The sequence below is a fragment of the Pelodiscus sinensis genome, chromosome 4, assembly GCF_052426305.1.
Source record: "Pelodiscus sinensis isolate ZL-2025 chromosome 4, ASM5242630v1, whole genome shotgun sequence".
Classification (NCBI taxonomy): Eukaryota; Metazoa; Chordata; order Testudines; family Trionychidae; genus Pelodiscus; species Pelodiscus sinensis.
The window spans coordinates 95,180,558-95,197,462 of NC_143055.1; the positions used below are offsets into that span (position 1 = coordinate 95,180,558).

At 36.9% G+C, this 16,905-nt stretch overlaps 1 protein-coding gene and 1 long non-coding RNA gene across 3 annotated transcripts in view; one reads left to right on the forward strand and one right to left on the reverse strand.

The window, feature by feature from the left end:
- Nucleotides 1–7,505, forward strand: part of HHIP (hedgehog interacting protein) — a 110,126-nt gene extending 102,621 nt beyond the window's left edge. Inside the window, exons 13-14 of one of the 2 annotated variants that reach the window (XM_014577905.4) lie at nucleotides 655–783; nucleotides 1,672–7,505. In XM_014577905.4, the coding sequence (XP_014433391.1) occupies nucleotides 655–783; nucleotides 1,672–1,682 (140 nt within the window). In that variant the 3' untranslated portion in view covers nucleotides 1,683–7,505. Of the gene's footprint in view, nucleotides 1–654 lie in introns of both variants that reach the window. The other variant, XM_006131776.5, reaches the window with a different exon arrangement.
- The window catches only part of LOC149524552 (uncharacterized), a 157,801-nt gene that overhangs the window by 127,555 nt on the left and 13,341 nt on the right, over nucleotides 1–16,905 (reverse strand). The gene's annotated exons all lie outside the window — the stretch shown is intronic.

A 16,905-nucleotide genomic window follows, 5' to 3' on the forward strand; every position in this document is an offset into this window, starting at 1 on the left:
ACTGGTTGAGAAACACTGCTATGAGGCATACCACAAGAGTTTTTTAAATGGGAGCCTAAATGACTTCAAAAGTTACTTTGGGCCAAATTTTTAAAGGTACTTTGGTGTTGCTTTGCTCCGCCCAATGGACACAGGTGCCTGAATCTCACTGAAAGACTCTAAAAGCCCTAAGTCCCATTGACTGTCAGTGAAATTGAGGCACCTGTGTCAGTTAGTCATTAGTCATCAAAGGACCTAAGTCGCTTTTGAAAATGTGATTTAGGTACCTAAGCCAGGCAGAATACTATCTAAGTACCATTATAAATCCAAACCCTCGCTCTCTAAGTGCCTTATTTGAAAATAAGACTGAGGCGCCTACGTAAATTAAGCACTTTTGACATTTTCCCCATAAGTCAAATAACTATTTTCACAATCAATTACTTGTGAGGTCCTCATAGAAGTATGAAAACAGTATTTATTTGCTTCACAATTTGAGGTATCCATGCTGCAATTTTTTTTTAGCTCATATTTGATCTTTGGAGATATTAACTACTTTAATTTTTTTTAACTCTACCATTACAGTCATTGGTGCAAGGTATCTCTTATGTCATGTGCATGCCTTTGATTTTTCTTAGTATTATTTTCAATATGAATTAGATTATTTTTCCCCCACAGCAAAATGTGATCCAGTATGTCGACATGGAGGTGTCTGTGTAAGACCCAATAAGTGCTTGTGTAAAAAAGGATATCTTGGCCTCCAGTGTGAACAAGTGGATAGAAATATCCGAAGAGTGACAAGGGCAGGTATTCTTGATCAGATCATAGACATGACATCCTATTTGCTGGATCTAACCAGCTATATTGTATAGCTTCTGGGACTATCTGAATACTACACTTTCAACGGGCATTTATTTTGAATCCTATCATGTTAAAAAGACTGTTATTCTGCTATAAACACCGGTGATTCATTTCACTTTTATTAATTTAACTATAATGTCCAGACATGTGCAGATAATTTTTGCATGTGTGTGTGTGTATATATATATATATACACACACACACACACACACACATCAGCACAAATGTATAGATGTACAACACATACAAAATCCCATCATAAGTGTGGTTGCATAATTAGTGGAATTTTTAAAATATGTTTCTTCGCATGAAGTAGTTTACACAGTGATTCCACTTTAAACCACATTTTCATCAAAGAACTCTTATGATGTCATAATGAATTCTTTGACATCCTAGCAATTTTATGTCTGTAACTATCTGATTATAATAAAGAGAGGAGTTTTGAAACATTACTGTATAAACTGATGGATTTAATTAAATTTAGTTATAACAGTTTTTAAGGTGAAATGAACTATGCTATGAGATAATATTTCCAAACTCCTTAATGCATTCCTAAATAGGCAATTCATTGTAAGATTGTAACCTTCACCTTCATCAATGTATTTCTATTACAGAATGTTATGCACTTACTACTTTATCTGGCATAGATGCAGAAATCTGGTTATCGCAGCTTAATATCAAGAATGTTTCAAGTGTTTAATAATTTAATTATATCAGCGTATTTCAAAACCAATCATCCTAGAAGGTCTGCTTTTTATCATATATTTTATTTAACATTGGGCACCGGGTTCATGTTACATATTTATATTATTTTATTTTATTTTTATAATATAGACGTCACCTAGATGAAACAGCTTTACCATGTCCTGTAAAATACTAAAGTTACATTTTTCACCAACTTAATTGGAATGACGGGGAATGAGAGAGCAAACACTCTTAAATGTGTTGTGGATGTAATCTAGAAATGTATCCTTGTGTCAACATATATTCATTTACGACGGATGAAAAACCACCAACCAATCTTTATAGAATTCCAGCATACTATAAAAATGATTATAAAAAATGCTTTTCAGTATAACAGGACTGCCCAGATTATGCATGATTAGACTGTTACCGATTTCAAACTGAATGGAATTTCATTGGACAAGCACTCACTTTAGCAAATCTTGGCTACATAACTTGTACAAAACGTTATTTGACGATTGTTGTCAAATATGGTTTTAAATGTAAATGTTCCTTGAAGAATTAGCAAAAAATGAATTTTGTAAATGTATCAATAAATTTGGTGCACATGCTGTATTCAGGTTTTTTAAAGCATTAGTTAATAGTTTATCTATAGACACTTTCAGACTGGGGAGACCACCCCCAACCTGCCCTTGGCCTCTGATTCTCCGTGATGTGTGGTCTGATCTCTGTGTTCATATATGTCACGTATAAGGTTTCCTTTGCAATACTGCCTTTCAGAAAAACTTACCTACAAAAGTAAGAGAACAACCACAATGTTCCCATCAGAGTTCTATACACTGCTGTGTCTGTATCAATAGTGGTTAGGGGTTTAAGCAATGCAGTCCAACCTATTCCATCGAGATTTCACACCGATAAGAAAATGACCTCTGTAGGACCATGACTTGTAACATTAATGGATGTTTTCAGTCTCTTTTTTAAAATACATCTGACATTTGTAAGTAAAAAATGCATGATATTTGTCCTGATCTGTTAAGAAACTAGCTAAAGTGAACTGAAAGCTACACTTGCCTTCCATGTATGATTACTTGAGTTTCAGCTGACCTCATGCCAAATGGAAATTGGTTGAGAAATCTTGGTTGAGTGCTTAGTGAACAATAGTCTGCATTAAAAAGTGCATGCATAATTTTGCACAATGTAGATTCAAGTGACAGTCTATTCAAAGAAGTCTCAGGATTAAATGAGCATGGAGACCAAATTGCCCTCTTACCCCAGAAAAGGGTGGTCCCTTCTAGTCACACTAACACTTCATTGGCTAAGCAGTGTGACAAATCTTGCAATGAACCCTGCATTAGCCTGCATCTGCAGGTTAATAGCAGCTCTTTGTCTCCACTGCTTTCTGCCTATAGTCTTTTTTTTGAATTCCATCACAAAAAGTTTTACAATTAAAAAAAATGTCCTGACAACCATTTTTGTAAATTGACCTTAACAACTAATCTTCCCTTATTCAACGTGGGTGACATTAACAAAATGTAAGCTTCCTGTGAAAGAGCCAGCTGTCTAAATCTGTCAGATAGTGCAGTTTTATTATACATTATACTGTTCATAGAGTCAGCAAAACAAGAATAAAGTTACTGCAGTATTCACAACATTTAAATATCCAACCAAACTAGCACTCCCCTCCCCCCCCCACACACACACACTTCCTTTAACAAAAGTAATTCCAAGCTGTAACTTCATACCAGTTGTGACTCTTGAATATTTTCAGCACCTAACTGAAAAGGAATGATGGACCTTTTCCCGAGTCACTTCCAAGTTCTTTGAAAAGAACCAAGCCCTAAGGTTCTGTTATCTACTTTCATGAAAGACTAAATTCTTCTAGTAAGAAGTTATCCAGAGTCACTGATGTTAGCTTATAATAACAAAAAAAATCTAGTTTTTGGATGGCCCCTCATCGCTGTTACTGGTGAAAACAGATATCCGCACTCCAAAAAGATAGGGGGCTAAAATCCTGGCCTCATCAAAATCTATGGCAAAATATCTGTTGACATCAGTGGGGCAGGATTCCATCCTAAAATTTGAAATGTATACATCAATTTATAAAATAAAATCCATCTGCCACATTCCAGAAAACTTGCAGATCTAATTACAAAGAACAGGTCTAAAAGATTGAAGATAAGGGGGAAAGAGAGAGGAATTTGCTTTTCATTGAATTATTAAACATCTTTACCATCCTGTGGAAGCAGACCACCCTCCATTAACCCCTAAGGGTGTAGAATATAACATGAGGATGTCCATGGGAAAAGATGTTCTCATTAGACATTTGAACTGCATCTTTTTCATATAAATTACAGTAAACATTGAAAAATGTGAGTAAACTGAGGTCAACCTAACGGTAAAAAATGTTAAAGAAGTCTGACTGCAGAGAATGGAGAACTGACATGCAAAAATTAAATTATTTTTGTAGCACTCACTGCTAGTTAGGTCACTGTGTAGTAGAAGTTTTCCAGCATAAAAAACAGTGCATTTAAATGAAACTGGCTAAATGGGGCAAACAGAGAAGGAGACCAAATAGGATTTTGTGCATGTGCTTGAGTTTCTCTCTTCTTTTTCCTGTCTTTTATTTTAATACGGTCATTAGGAAACACATGCCATGCCTTTGTTTCCAACATAATATGCATTTCAGGCATTCTTTCAGCATCTTTCCCCTCCAAGAGAAAAATGTGCAATAATTATATCAAGCCACGTAAATCTACTTTAGCCTCCAGCTGGATTTAATCCACTTATATTTCTCATTTTATCACGTTGTACTGGGGAACTAACTTTCCTCTCCCTCTTCCTGAAAAAAATAGCATACACCAGTAAAGGGCTAATATTTGCATAGCCGCTGAGCCATTTTCTCTACTCCACATATGACAGTATGAATATTTGGGATGCAAAGACTTGTTATGTTAAGAATTTGCCATAAAATCATTGTTGTGCTTTTTAATCACAAAAAATATTAAACTGACTTGTGCAACTGCAAATATTAGCTCAAAATCTTCCCTCAGATTAGCACAAAACATCTTCCATTGATTTCAAGGGACCCATATGTGCTCACCAAAGAGCAGATGTTGGCTCCTGGTGTATAAAAATCCTCAGAGGTTACTGTGCTCCAGGCATCCAAATTATCTAACTATCAATATCAGGGAGAACTATTCTGTACTGGCAGCCATGATAACTTCAGCATCTTTTTCTTCTCCCACTCACTTTCATTAATTTTGGCTTGGTAGCTCTTTCCTCAGAGTATTCCCATGCTGTTTTGGCTCACTATTTTATAATCCATTGCAGTCAGATGCCTCACCAAAGTGATCTCTCTATGTTATATGCATATTATATGCAATATTTAAACAAAATACTGGTATTTTTAAAAATGATACTTTTGATTTTTCTGCTTTTGTTATTTTTTGGTCAGCTACTTTGGGCTCCCCCCCCCCCCCACACACACACACTTCTAATACTGTAGCTTAGTTGGCATTGGTCATTCACTATGTGGTTCAGAAGTAGCAGTCTCAAGTTCCTCACGCTTAGATCCTGATGCTCAGTTGTGTCAACAAGGTGACTTGCTTGAGGTAGGCAGAAAAAACAGTTATTTATTACGCAGTTGAACTGCCAGGCACTTAAAAAACAACACAGGCATCAGCTTTGAAGGGGATTTTTTTCCAGTTCAGTCATCAGAACCCTCAAATGAGAAACAGAAGGGGATCCCCTAAATGAAGGAATATTGCTCACCTCAGATGTCTCTTTCCCTACCATGGGATTGCAATCAAGGATGAAGCTACTCACACACAGTGTACCTGAGGTCCCAGTCCTGCAAATACTTAAGCCATGGCCACCGACAGGGGAACAAAGGGAACAGTTGCCCCTTTTAAATTGCTGCCAGAGCCCCACAGGCTAAAGGCTGGTTGGGGGAGGCATATTGCAGACCAGGCAGGATTGGCTGCCCCTAGTTATGCCTCTTTGGGTTGAGGTCCTGCACCCTCAAGGGGGCCCAGAGCCAAGACCTGATTTAAGCATAGGAATAAATTTATATGTTAGCAGTACCATTGAATTTAAGAAGACTATTCATATGTTTAAACATGCATAAATTGTTGCAGGGATGAGTCCTAAGGGCGAAATCTCCCTAAAAATATATATATTAACCAGCTAAATTTTCACTGATTATACAAGTATTTAAAAAGTTAGATATTTTAAAAGCATCCTTAATGTTACCTACCAAGTTAACAGTCTACTGCATTAGTAAAAAAATGCAATCTCTTGTTAGAAAAACTGGTCAAGATTAGAGAAAAATCATGACACATTTTTGAAATTTTCAAAGTTGTTTCCAAATGATAGGCTTCAAAACTGACCCATTTGGGGATTTTAATAAATGTATTATCCGAAACATTTCCAAACTGGTTACCAATTTTCTTCATTTACCCAAAACTAGGTTCTCAGTAACCATTTTACCAAAATCCTATCTTTCATTTATAAAACCTCTTTGATAAACATTTCAATAATAGGTTTTGAAAAAAATGTTGAAAAAGCTTTTGACAAAATTTTCATAATTTTCAAGGGGGTACTATTTTAATGAATACACTTTTCATTCAAAATACTTTGACTAACTACTGTTCAGAGTACATAGATGTGAAAACAAAAGTGGAGAGCACTTGAATACTTAGCCCTTGATTATTTTAGCCTTTCTCTGTGGTCATGATCTAAAGTCCATTCTAGTGAACTGAAAGACTCCCATTGATAGTTTTAGAATTAAGTCCTTAGAAGATACCATTTACCCAGCACAAGAACTTCACTGGAAACATCATTGAATACATTATCCCTGCAAGCCTGTTCCTGTAGTCATTAGTCTGGATGGGAGTTTTACCAGAGCTAGTGCAGCAGATCTAGGGCTATGTCTACACTACAAGTTTTGCCGGAAGAGGGAATGTACATGAAGCGCGGATTAGCATTTTCTCACGCTTCATTTGCATACTCTCTCCCAATCCGTTTTTGTGATAGGGGTTTTTGTGCAAAAACAAGCAGTGTGGACGTTTCCTTTTTGCACAAAAAAACCTTTTTGTGCAAGATTGGTATGGATCTTGTACAAAAAGGGGGTTTTTTTGCACAAAAAGGAAATGTCCACATTGCTTGTTTTTTGCAAAAACGGATCAGAAAAGAGCGCGCAAATGAAGCGTGAGAAAATGCTAATCCGCGCTGCATTTGCATAGCCTCTTCTGGCAAATCTTGTAGTATAGATATAGCCTAGGCTTGTTTTTAGGTACAGAGTGTTTGTGTGTTGTCACAGGTATTGCCATCAGTCATGTGAGGATTTTATTTGGTTGCCGAATTATCTTTTTTTTTTTTTTTTGTTTAAAAATGTGTAGCAATTGGCCCACAGCAATTTATTCCCCTTTCACACACTGGTTACCAGGTTTTTGAATACACATCTAAGAAAGAGGGTAACTGAAAAAATGCCAATTGTCCCATTTTATGAGCTAACTATAACAAAATACTAAAGTGAACCCCTATTGGACATATAGGATGAAGACTAGATCCACTGAAATCAATGGCAAAACTTGTATTGAACTTAACAATTCACTAGAGATTTGCACACATTCATATATGCCTTAACAATGCTATGCCATTTCAATTCAATCTAAGCCCCCAACTTTGCAAACACACCAATAGTTAATTTTACTACCATGAACAGTTCCACTGGACTCAACAAAACTACTCTCAGTAATAATATTAAGCACATGCATGAGTGTTTGCAGAATCAGGATTTCCCACACACACAATATACAGGGCAAAATTATGCCTGTAGATATGTATATCCATTAACTTCAATGGATGTTGTATTCACGTACGTAGTGATAGAATTTGATATGCTAAATATTCACAGTAAGATTTTCCAAGAAATCAGAGTCCTGTAAATAACATCATATGGGCTTACAAAAGAGATGCTGACTTACAAGGCAATATTATTGGTGTGTTGTCTTGGAAAAGAACAGCATTACCACTCTACAGTACAATATACACACATAAGTGGAGACATATGCCCAATATGCATTGTCCTAGATATGAAGCAAGATTTCACTAAACAGGAAAGAGATTGATCACTCATCCATCTCCAGCCCATGTTTAAGATATTAATAATTACTAGTATGGGCTGTATATCTAGAGGGACCAAACCTGGTGTTCTTACTCAAACAAAATTCCCACTGACTTCAGTAGAAGTTTTCTTTACAGGACTGCAGGGTTGGATTTGGAAGGAGCAATGGATAGATTTTATTGCTCTGATTGAGCTAGATACATTTCTGGTGATCATTTCAAACCATGTATACCAGTAGAAAACTCTGTACTGAACATACACGTACTACAATATTCACTGTACATATACTGGATTTTATAAACAAAATATTGGAAATTATCACAAGAAATGCATTCAAACCAACAAAATGGTAAGACCTTGCATGAGATTTGTTTTAAATGCTGCGAGCAAACAGTGACAAATGCTATCCAGTGCATGAAATATTTAAGGCTCTTTGACACAATCTAGGATATCTGCCTGTTGGCTTAGTTTTGTGTTGAAAATAAAACTGAAACAATACCTGTTATAGCAACATTTTAAACTTTCAAAAGTCCCCAGGGCAGTTGGAAATGTTAGAGTGCATGCCTGCATGCACATGAGTGTAGTAGCCATGTTTGACTTACCTCTTGAGGACTGGTTTTTTAATTTCTTTTTTATTGAAGATGTGTGTTACATGAAGTAACATGAAGTACTTTTCATTAGAAGGGGATCCATTACTGTGACATATAAGTCTACTTAGTGCAGACATTTCTAGGAGTCACCATAAAAAGTAACACAGTGAAAAATAGAGTCCAAGCTGGACTCCATTCAACCCAAGATAAACAGAAATAAGAGGTGGAAACTGAGCGGATGCATTTGCAATAGTCACGATATCGGGAGACAACAATTCTACCTTGTGAATTGTTCAGTCAGCATCTTATGCCCACATGGATGATCATGCAGGAATAGAGCCTCAATTTCCATTTCCAACAGTTGTATTATCATGATTTTTCCAGTATTCCCTGTATAATTTCAGCAATATCATACTGTGTTTAATTAGTCAAAAAGTATATTTGTAACAATTCTAATAGTAGCCACTGCCAAAAAAGTAAAGGGAAATTAGCAAAATCTGTCATTTGAGTACATTATTACAATGGCATTTCTCTGACCATGCAGTGTAATGTTATTTTATGACAATAACTATCAAATAGTGAAATGCATTTCACATGCGGGGAAATATCTTACAAAAATTTCTCTAAACCATATTTTTAAGCATTTTTTTTGTATTACATTACTTAATACCTTCAGGCAACACCTATCCAGCAAAAAGCACTTGAGCTCTCGAGTAACATTAAGTACATGAGTGTCCAACTGAAGTCATGTGCTTAAGGTTATGCGGGTATGTAAGTGTTTTCTTGGATCGGGGCCATAATCCATTGGTTTATATGTCTAAGTATGTGGTTAAAAACCATGATGTGCTATGTGTAATTTCTTTAGCCAGGCAGAATATTTAGAGGGAATTTGAGTCAGTAGACCAGGTTTCCTTCCTAATTCTGCCACTGACTCTATGTGCGATCTTAAGTAAGTGATTTCGCCTCTCTGTGCCTCAATTTCTGATCAGCAAATTGGTGATCATGCCAACTTTTGTAAACCGCTTTGAGCACTTTAGATGGAAAGTGCTATGTAAGTGCAAAGCATTATATTATTAAAGACCATGTATGTACACACTATTATGTAATATATAATATATGTATAATACATATAAATTCTAACAAATATATGTGTAATATCTTAAAAATGGAGCAGTTTTGTCTTGTTGAAGTGGTAAATGCATAGAGCTGGATTTATTGTTAATCTGTGGATTTAAATTTTTTAGACAAAAGGATGTTTAAATGTATAATTACTTTTAATTTAATATATTTATGTACATGCATGCCTGAAGTTCTGGTTAGGTAGTGTTTTTCTTTGTCCTTTAAGCTAATAAAATATATGAAACCATTGTCTTAATTTTTGTTAGGAACAGTTAATTCATGCCAAGAGTAAAAACATTCATTGAAATGTACACCAGTTTTATTTGTATAAAATCTAGTCTGCTTTCATAAAATGTGACTTGAAACGCTGCTAATATTCTCTGCGTGTATTTGTCCGATTTTTGTTTCTAGCTAAAGATGAAAGTAAAAAATAAGACCCTTTTATTGAAAAAGACACCTCTTTCATTGCACAAAATCTGTGTACATATGTATGAATAAAGGCACAGGAGCTACTTCAAATGCATTTGTTTAAAGATCAGCTCAATGGCTAATGGAAATAGTTTATTTTTAATTTGTTTCATTTATTCAACATCTTCAGAAGACTATGTTAATGCAACAACTTATTTAATACTGGATGCATCACTCCATATTTTAAAGTAAGGGGTCATAAAACTGAATGACTTAAAAAACAACAAATAGTCTGGTAGCACTTTAAAGACTAACAAAACATATAGCTGTTATCATGAGCTTTCGTGGGCACAGCCCACTTCTTCAGATGACCAGAGTGTTGGAAGTGCAGAACCAAGAATAAATAAGGGGGGGGGGGGGAATATTGGAGGGGGAGGGAAGAGAACATTGAGTAGATAGTTTCAAAGGGATAGTGGAACCAATCTGTAACAGAAAAAACTTAAACAACAACAAATAGTCTATTAGCACTTCAAAGACTAAATAGTTAAAAGAGGCTGATAAGAACCATTAGTTTGCACTAGGAAACTAACATAGTTTTTTATCTGTTTTTCTCGGAGGGAAGGCCACTTCCGACATTCTTCCCCTGCTGCATCTGGCGGAGGCAGGGGGTAGGCAGATTTAAAGGCATAGTGACTCCTTTTTTTGTTGCGTTTTTTTGTTTTGGTTTTGATCAACAATTTTGGTCTCCCGTTGTGTTTTGTTTTTTTGGTTTTTTTGCTCAACAACTTTTTTCCCCCATCATGTTCGGTATTTTTTGTGAAAGTATCTGGCAACCCTAAATTTAGAGTTCTCTGTCACTCCTCACATTAAGTATTGGAGTCTCTTTCCTTTGAAATCAGTGTCAGAAACAAATCATTCCTGTGGACAGGAGCAGGCCCAGAATACGTGCATTTCAATGCAGCAGAACCCCTGCTAATTTTTATGTTGTTAATGTATATCCCTGGTCCTCCTTATAAAATACAATTGCAACACAAGAAGTGGTGGTAACCCTCTTCTAAGTGCAAGTTAGTAATAGAACTGGTTGAAAATTTTCAACTGGGAGGGAAAAAATATCAAAATACATTTCAACTAAATCAAAATATTTTGTAAAACTATGTTTATTTCTTTTAAATTTGCCAATTTTTGATGAAATTTTAAAACAAAAAATGTTGATATAACTACCCACCACAAAAATTAAATGATTTTTTTTAAAATATTCAATTAATAATTAGATTTGTCAAAATTTAAGTTAGGAAAATGTTTAATGACATAAAATTAATTATAAAATTTCTTTCAAGTTTTTTATTTAATATACTTACTGTTTTGGATCTCTTGTAGCTAAAAGCAAAGTTCAATTCTGAGGTGTCACCTCATGCTTTTAGTTAACTATTTTTAAAAGATATACCACTACATGATGTGTGATATAACTTAAGAAGGGTCTGACACACCAGAATATTGGTAAGAGAGAATTATCTGTATTTCTTGGCCCCAGTTATGTAGCTTAGTTAAGAATTATAAATGGTATACCTCATAGTCACATTAATAGCTATTATTACGTCTTCTCTCTTCTTTGAAAAATTAAATGCAAACCAAATATAATGGCCTATGTTTTCAAAAGAGACCAATGATTTTGAACACCCAGTTTGAGCATCCTTACCAAATGATTATTTTCAGGAGGTTCTAAGCACCCACTCTGTAAGGTGTCTTGATTTTAACACTCAAAAATTGAGGGAGCCAAAAATCACTTGTCACTAGACCAATATATACTAAAACTGACCACAAACTAGTACAAGCTAATTAATAAATGATCTGAGATCAGAAATTGGCTCCATGTATGTGACATCAGATTACTAAATTGTAATTTATGGAGAATGTGCTTACAATTTTTCCTGCCTTCTGTTAGTGATGTTAAATAGCACTTTAAATCGGGTTATTACTTTGAAATCTTAATTAATTTAAAAGGGTAAGCCTGCCTTGTGTTTAGTTTTTCTGAACAAAGACTGAAGCACTATTAAAAACAGATATGCATGCTAACTGAAAAGCACAGCTCAAAGGAGAAACAATCATCAAGTTTTTAATTGTATAATTTCCTATTTTTTAAACAGCACTACTATTAGTGATGTGGGTGGCAGGCAGACAACCACACAGTTAGGATTTGTGTCAAGTTTGAGCTTTGCCCAAGTTTGGATATTTGACTTTTACTTCAATACCACTTCTGATTTAAAAAGCTGCTGCAGTAACTGTTCTTTTTAAGATAGACTGATTTGTTCTCAAGTAGAAGAAAAAACTTGGTACAAAAAAAGATTAAAGGAGAATATGGAAGAGAGGAAGCAAGGAAGATGTCAGTACAAAGAACAAATGTGGTTTTGATTTAAATGGGCTCTCTATTCTGTTAAAAAGAAATCTAAAAGAAACCTGCAAGGTACAATACTTAATTATAAGTACAGCACAGCATGTGTGTCTGGTGACATCACAAACTTTAATAAGTTCTTGTAATTTATTAAAGAGTTATAAATTGACATATTTATAAGCTTTGGAATTAAGAGCTATCTTTCATTTCTTTTACAGAATATAACACATGAATTTTACATAGAGAATTATGTACACACAACTGTATATTGCTAGGCCATGAGTCCATCAGGAGCTTCAGATGACATCCTGAACACCACAGGCCAAATTTATCTTTTGATGTTAGAGGAATTAAGCTAGGAATAAATGTACCCGCGTGAATGAGGTTGTGTGGTTTATCAATGCCAACAGCACCCCCAAAAGGAATTGCAGGCTTACCAAGAATACTTTGTCCTCATAATTTTAACTCCTCCTCTCAGTCCCTATCCTCCTAATAAGCCACTCTGGACTGTGTTTTTGTCTTTTGACCAACAGATACATTCAGCTCTCCCTCTCTTTTGCTTTCCTTTGGAATGGCTTCCTTCGAATTTATTTGCAAGTTTCTAACCAGATCAATTATGACAGAGGTTTTGAGGGTGTTTTTTTTAAACAAAAAAATTCTAACTGGGAGATCAGCTCCCCGTTTCACTCTTTTGTAAAAATATCCCACATGTAAATGTGACAGTACCTTTAATAAAGGCCAGCAGAGTTGGGCTGGTTTGTTATGGGGAAGAGCTGATTTCATATTTAATGACATGTCTTTATCTTATGTACGCTTCTGGACAAAAAGAGGACATTGTTTTGGTTTTGAAAAATCTGCTGGATAGTTTTTGTCTTCCAGAAGCTGTACCACTCCTCCTTTTAGTCTGAGTCTCATTATATCTGGACTCCCAAAGCAGTTAGATACATGATTCTGATTTTGTTCTACCACTGGTTCCTGGTATTTTAAGTTTATCATTTAGCAATGATGTTGACACTTATTACAGTTTGGTAACAAGGCCTTATTTCACCCTCTCTCTCATATCGCTCTTACATAAAAGTAGTGTGAGATTTCAATCTTGACATCAGTGGAGCTACTCCTCATTTACATTGGTGTAAATGGGAGAGGAATCAGGAATTAGTGCCTGGGTTCTCCTCTCAGACAGGTTTTACAACTGCGCATGTCCCTTTGGTTTAACTGAGTTTCTCATGATTTACCCCAGAGTGGAATCAGGTCCCTCAAGTTCACTACAGCTAGGCATAGAATTCTAAAGGCCTTATCTTGCACCATCTGACATCATGCAAGTTGTCCTATTGATATCAATGGAAGCAGGAACAAACCTATAGACAATATAAGAACACTGAATTGTTGTGATGTCAGAAAGATTTGCAACACAGAGGAGTACTATCACAACCATAATCAGAGCTGATGATAGCATAAAATACAGGCCACTTTCACTGCACCAAAAAGACTTGCATCTCATCTCAGGACAGAATTTGCTTCCTGTAGTTTCAAAAGAGCCAAACCTTGCAAAACCTTACTCAGGAGAGTATTTTTTAGGTGCAGATACAGCTTTCAAATGCTTTAACTTACAACAACAAAGAGATAATGTGTGTGTGTGTTTAATCATTTTAAACGAAAGTTAGAAACTGAATGCCCATGGAGCAATAAAGCACTAACGAAAGAAGTGGACATGCCTGAATTGGAGCAAAATGTCGATTATAAAGTACTAGCAAGTGAAGCCCATCATTGACCAGGCAAAGTCATTTTCTGTAGTAAAGTTCAAGAAATTAAATATATGTCATAGATTTTTTTTATTAATGTGCTTGAAAAAGGGAATTAAAAAATCTGTTTTAAATTTGTAAGATTTCAACTTCAAACATTATTCATTTTATTGAATAATTACCATACATAGTAAATTTGAATCAGAAATTCCTAAAACTTCCATTACTCTTTCTGTAATTAATTTGAATTATTTTGTGATTTGTAACAGTAAAAATGTTCTTTGCACTAAAATGACAGTGGAATAGGTGACTCAATTTTAATTTTGTTAGCAAATATTTTTATGAATTGTAATCATAATAGTCATTACTTTTTTCTGATGAAAACCAAAAATAATTATTTAAACCTCCCACGCAGCATATCCCAGTGTAATTTAAGTGGCAGGACTGTTTATGCAAAATTTGGTATCTGTAGGTAATCGCAAAGTATGACTTTATTTTGTGCAAACAAATCCACAAACAAACTCTTCAAAATATATAATAGATATGATGGTTAGTGCAGCTGCAGCTTTTAATTACTACTGAAGGCCTTGAGTCAGGAAGCACAAAGCAATGGAAATGTTCAAATCTCTCCATATATTTTAGAGGTGTCTGTCTATCTGTGAGCCCATTTGTTCAAGAACTCCTCCAAAACAGTAAGAGCTAGTACCGCCAAATTTGATATGCAGATTCCTCTGATCATAACTTAAAACAGTTAGGGTTTGGTTGTGCCAGGAAAACAGGATGTGCCTGAGATTAGACTGTTTTCCATGACATGGAAAGGCAGGGGCCGATCAGAGGGACGTGATACTGTACAGTCACCCCTGGGGGCAGCGAATGCTGGGTACAGCTGTACTTCAGAGTGACCATGGGGAAGCTGCACCAGGGAGTGACCAGATGGTGACAGGGTCTTTCCAGCCACCAGTCCAGAAGTGTCCCCCCAAACCCTTCCCTGCCAACCTCGCCATCGCAGCCCGGCCCCGGAATACTACTGCAGCCAGACAGCACAGCTCTACGTCCCCAGACAGCCTCCCCTAGAATGTAGCTGGGCTACCCAGAATTGCCTCACCACTTTCTCCCCTTCCTGGGCTGCCCTTCCCACCCTTTGGTTTGCCCCCCTCCTGGCCCTGGACTGGGCCCAGGAAGTGCCAATGGGGGGTCTGCACTGCCTTCCTCCCTTAAGGCCAGACCCGAGCAATGCTGGGTAAGTCTTCTAATCAAACTGTAAAAGGCTATTACACATCTATGAATTTAATGAAAGTTTGAAACTGAAAAAAGTGAAAATGTCCCAAGAGGTCTAGTGATTTCAAATGTTTGTGAATTCATAGTTCACAGATACCTATTGCTTCCTCTGTGTGTGTGTGTGTGTAAATGTACATAAGATACAGCACATACATTACTGTTTATATCCCCTATGAATGAGACGGTCCCCAGCAGACCAGGGACACCGGGAGCAAAGCCGCAGCGGCGGTGGAGTCCCGCACCTCTGAGGCTTTGCCAGAGCAAAGCCTCAGAGGCGCGGGACCCCTCCGGCTCCCCGGCTTTGCTCCAGGTGTCCCTGGTCTGCTGGAGACAGTCCCCAGCAGACCAAGGGCACCCGGAGCAGCTTTTCTCGCCCTGGAGGTCGAGGTGGCGGGACCGCTGCGCTCTGGGCAGTCCCGCTGCCTGCGAGCTCCGGGGCGAGAAAGCCCCGTTCGTAAGTGCGGATCCGACATAAGTCGGATCCGCGTAACTCAGGGACTGCCTGTATATAGTAATAGTGTTAAAACTGTAGAGTATATAGTAATACACTAGTGTTAAAAGTGGTTGTATTAAGTTTGGTTATTTTATTTCTTGAACATTTTTGCGTTCAAAAAAGCTTGATTAACTGGCACATTTATTTTACCAGCAACATCCATTCCCCATGCATGCCAGATAAGAAAGCATGTAACTGTATTTCGAGATACAGTTTCATCATTCTGGCTTCTGGTGGTATTACCATACTCAGGGTCAGATTAAGAAAGGGGCTTTAGTGAGTGTAGCTCAACACCCTGGGCTGCCAAAAGTGCAGATCTTTTCACAGGCCCTTAGACTAAGGCCCTAGGCTGCAGCCACTCAAGCCCCTGCATTCTGGGCATACTCCTGCCTAGAGTTGGTCTCCCAGTGACCATAAAGACTTAAAAGAAAAAGGACCATAGTTACGCTCAAGGGGTTCTCGGTTTTACCCACTTAAATAATGGGAACAGAGTTGCCCAAGTGCTAAGAATTTTTCATGAAAAAAATAATTTTGAAGCTACTCTACAGGGCTGAAGTTTGATGTGGAGGCCAAATTTTAGACTTAAAGATCATTCAATTTATTTTTGAGAACGCTTAATTCTGGTTTTTACATGACAAAAGTAGAGGAGCTTATATTGCTTTTCTTAAATTTTGGTCTAAAATCTTTTTTCTTCCAGATTAGAGACTGCCTCATTTTTGCCTTCAGGAAATGGAGGATACTCTTTATTTTCATGATATAAGACCCTCCGTTCATTATGGCTACGTCTACACTGGCCCCTTTTCCGGAAGGGGCATGTAAATTTCACTAGTCGTCGTAGGGAAATCCGCGGGGGATTTAAATATCCCCCGCGGCATTTAAATAAAAATGTCCGCCGCTTTTTTCCGGCTTTTAAAAAAGCCGGAAAAGAGCGTCTAGACTGGCCCCGATTCTCCGGAAAAAGTGCCCTTTTCCGGAGGCTCTTATTCCTACTAAGAGCCTCCGGAAAAGGGCACTTTTTCCGGAGGATCGGGGCCAGTCTAGACGCTCTTTTCCGGCTTTTTTAAAAGCCGGAAAAAAGCGGCGGACATTTTTATTTAAATGCCACGGGGGATATTTAAATCCCCCGCGGATTTCCCTACGACGACTAGTGAAATTTACATGCCCCTTCCGGAAAAGGGGCCAGTGTAGACGTAGCCCATGGGTTTAGTTTTGCTATTTCTCACTTACTGATAATATCT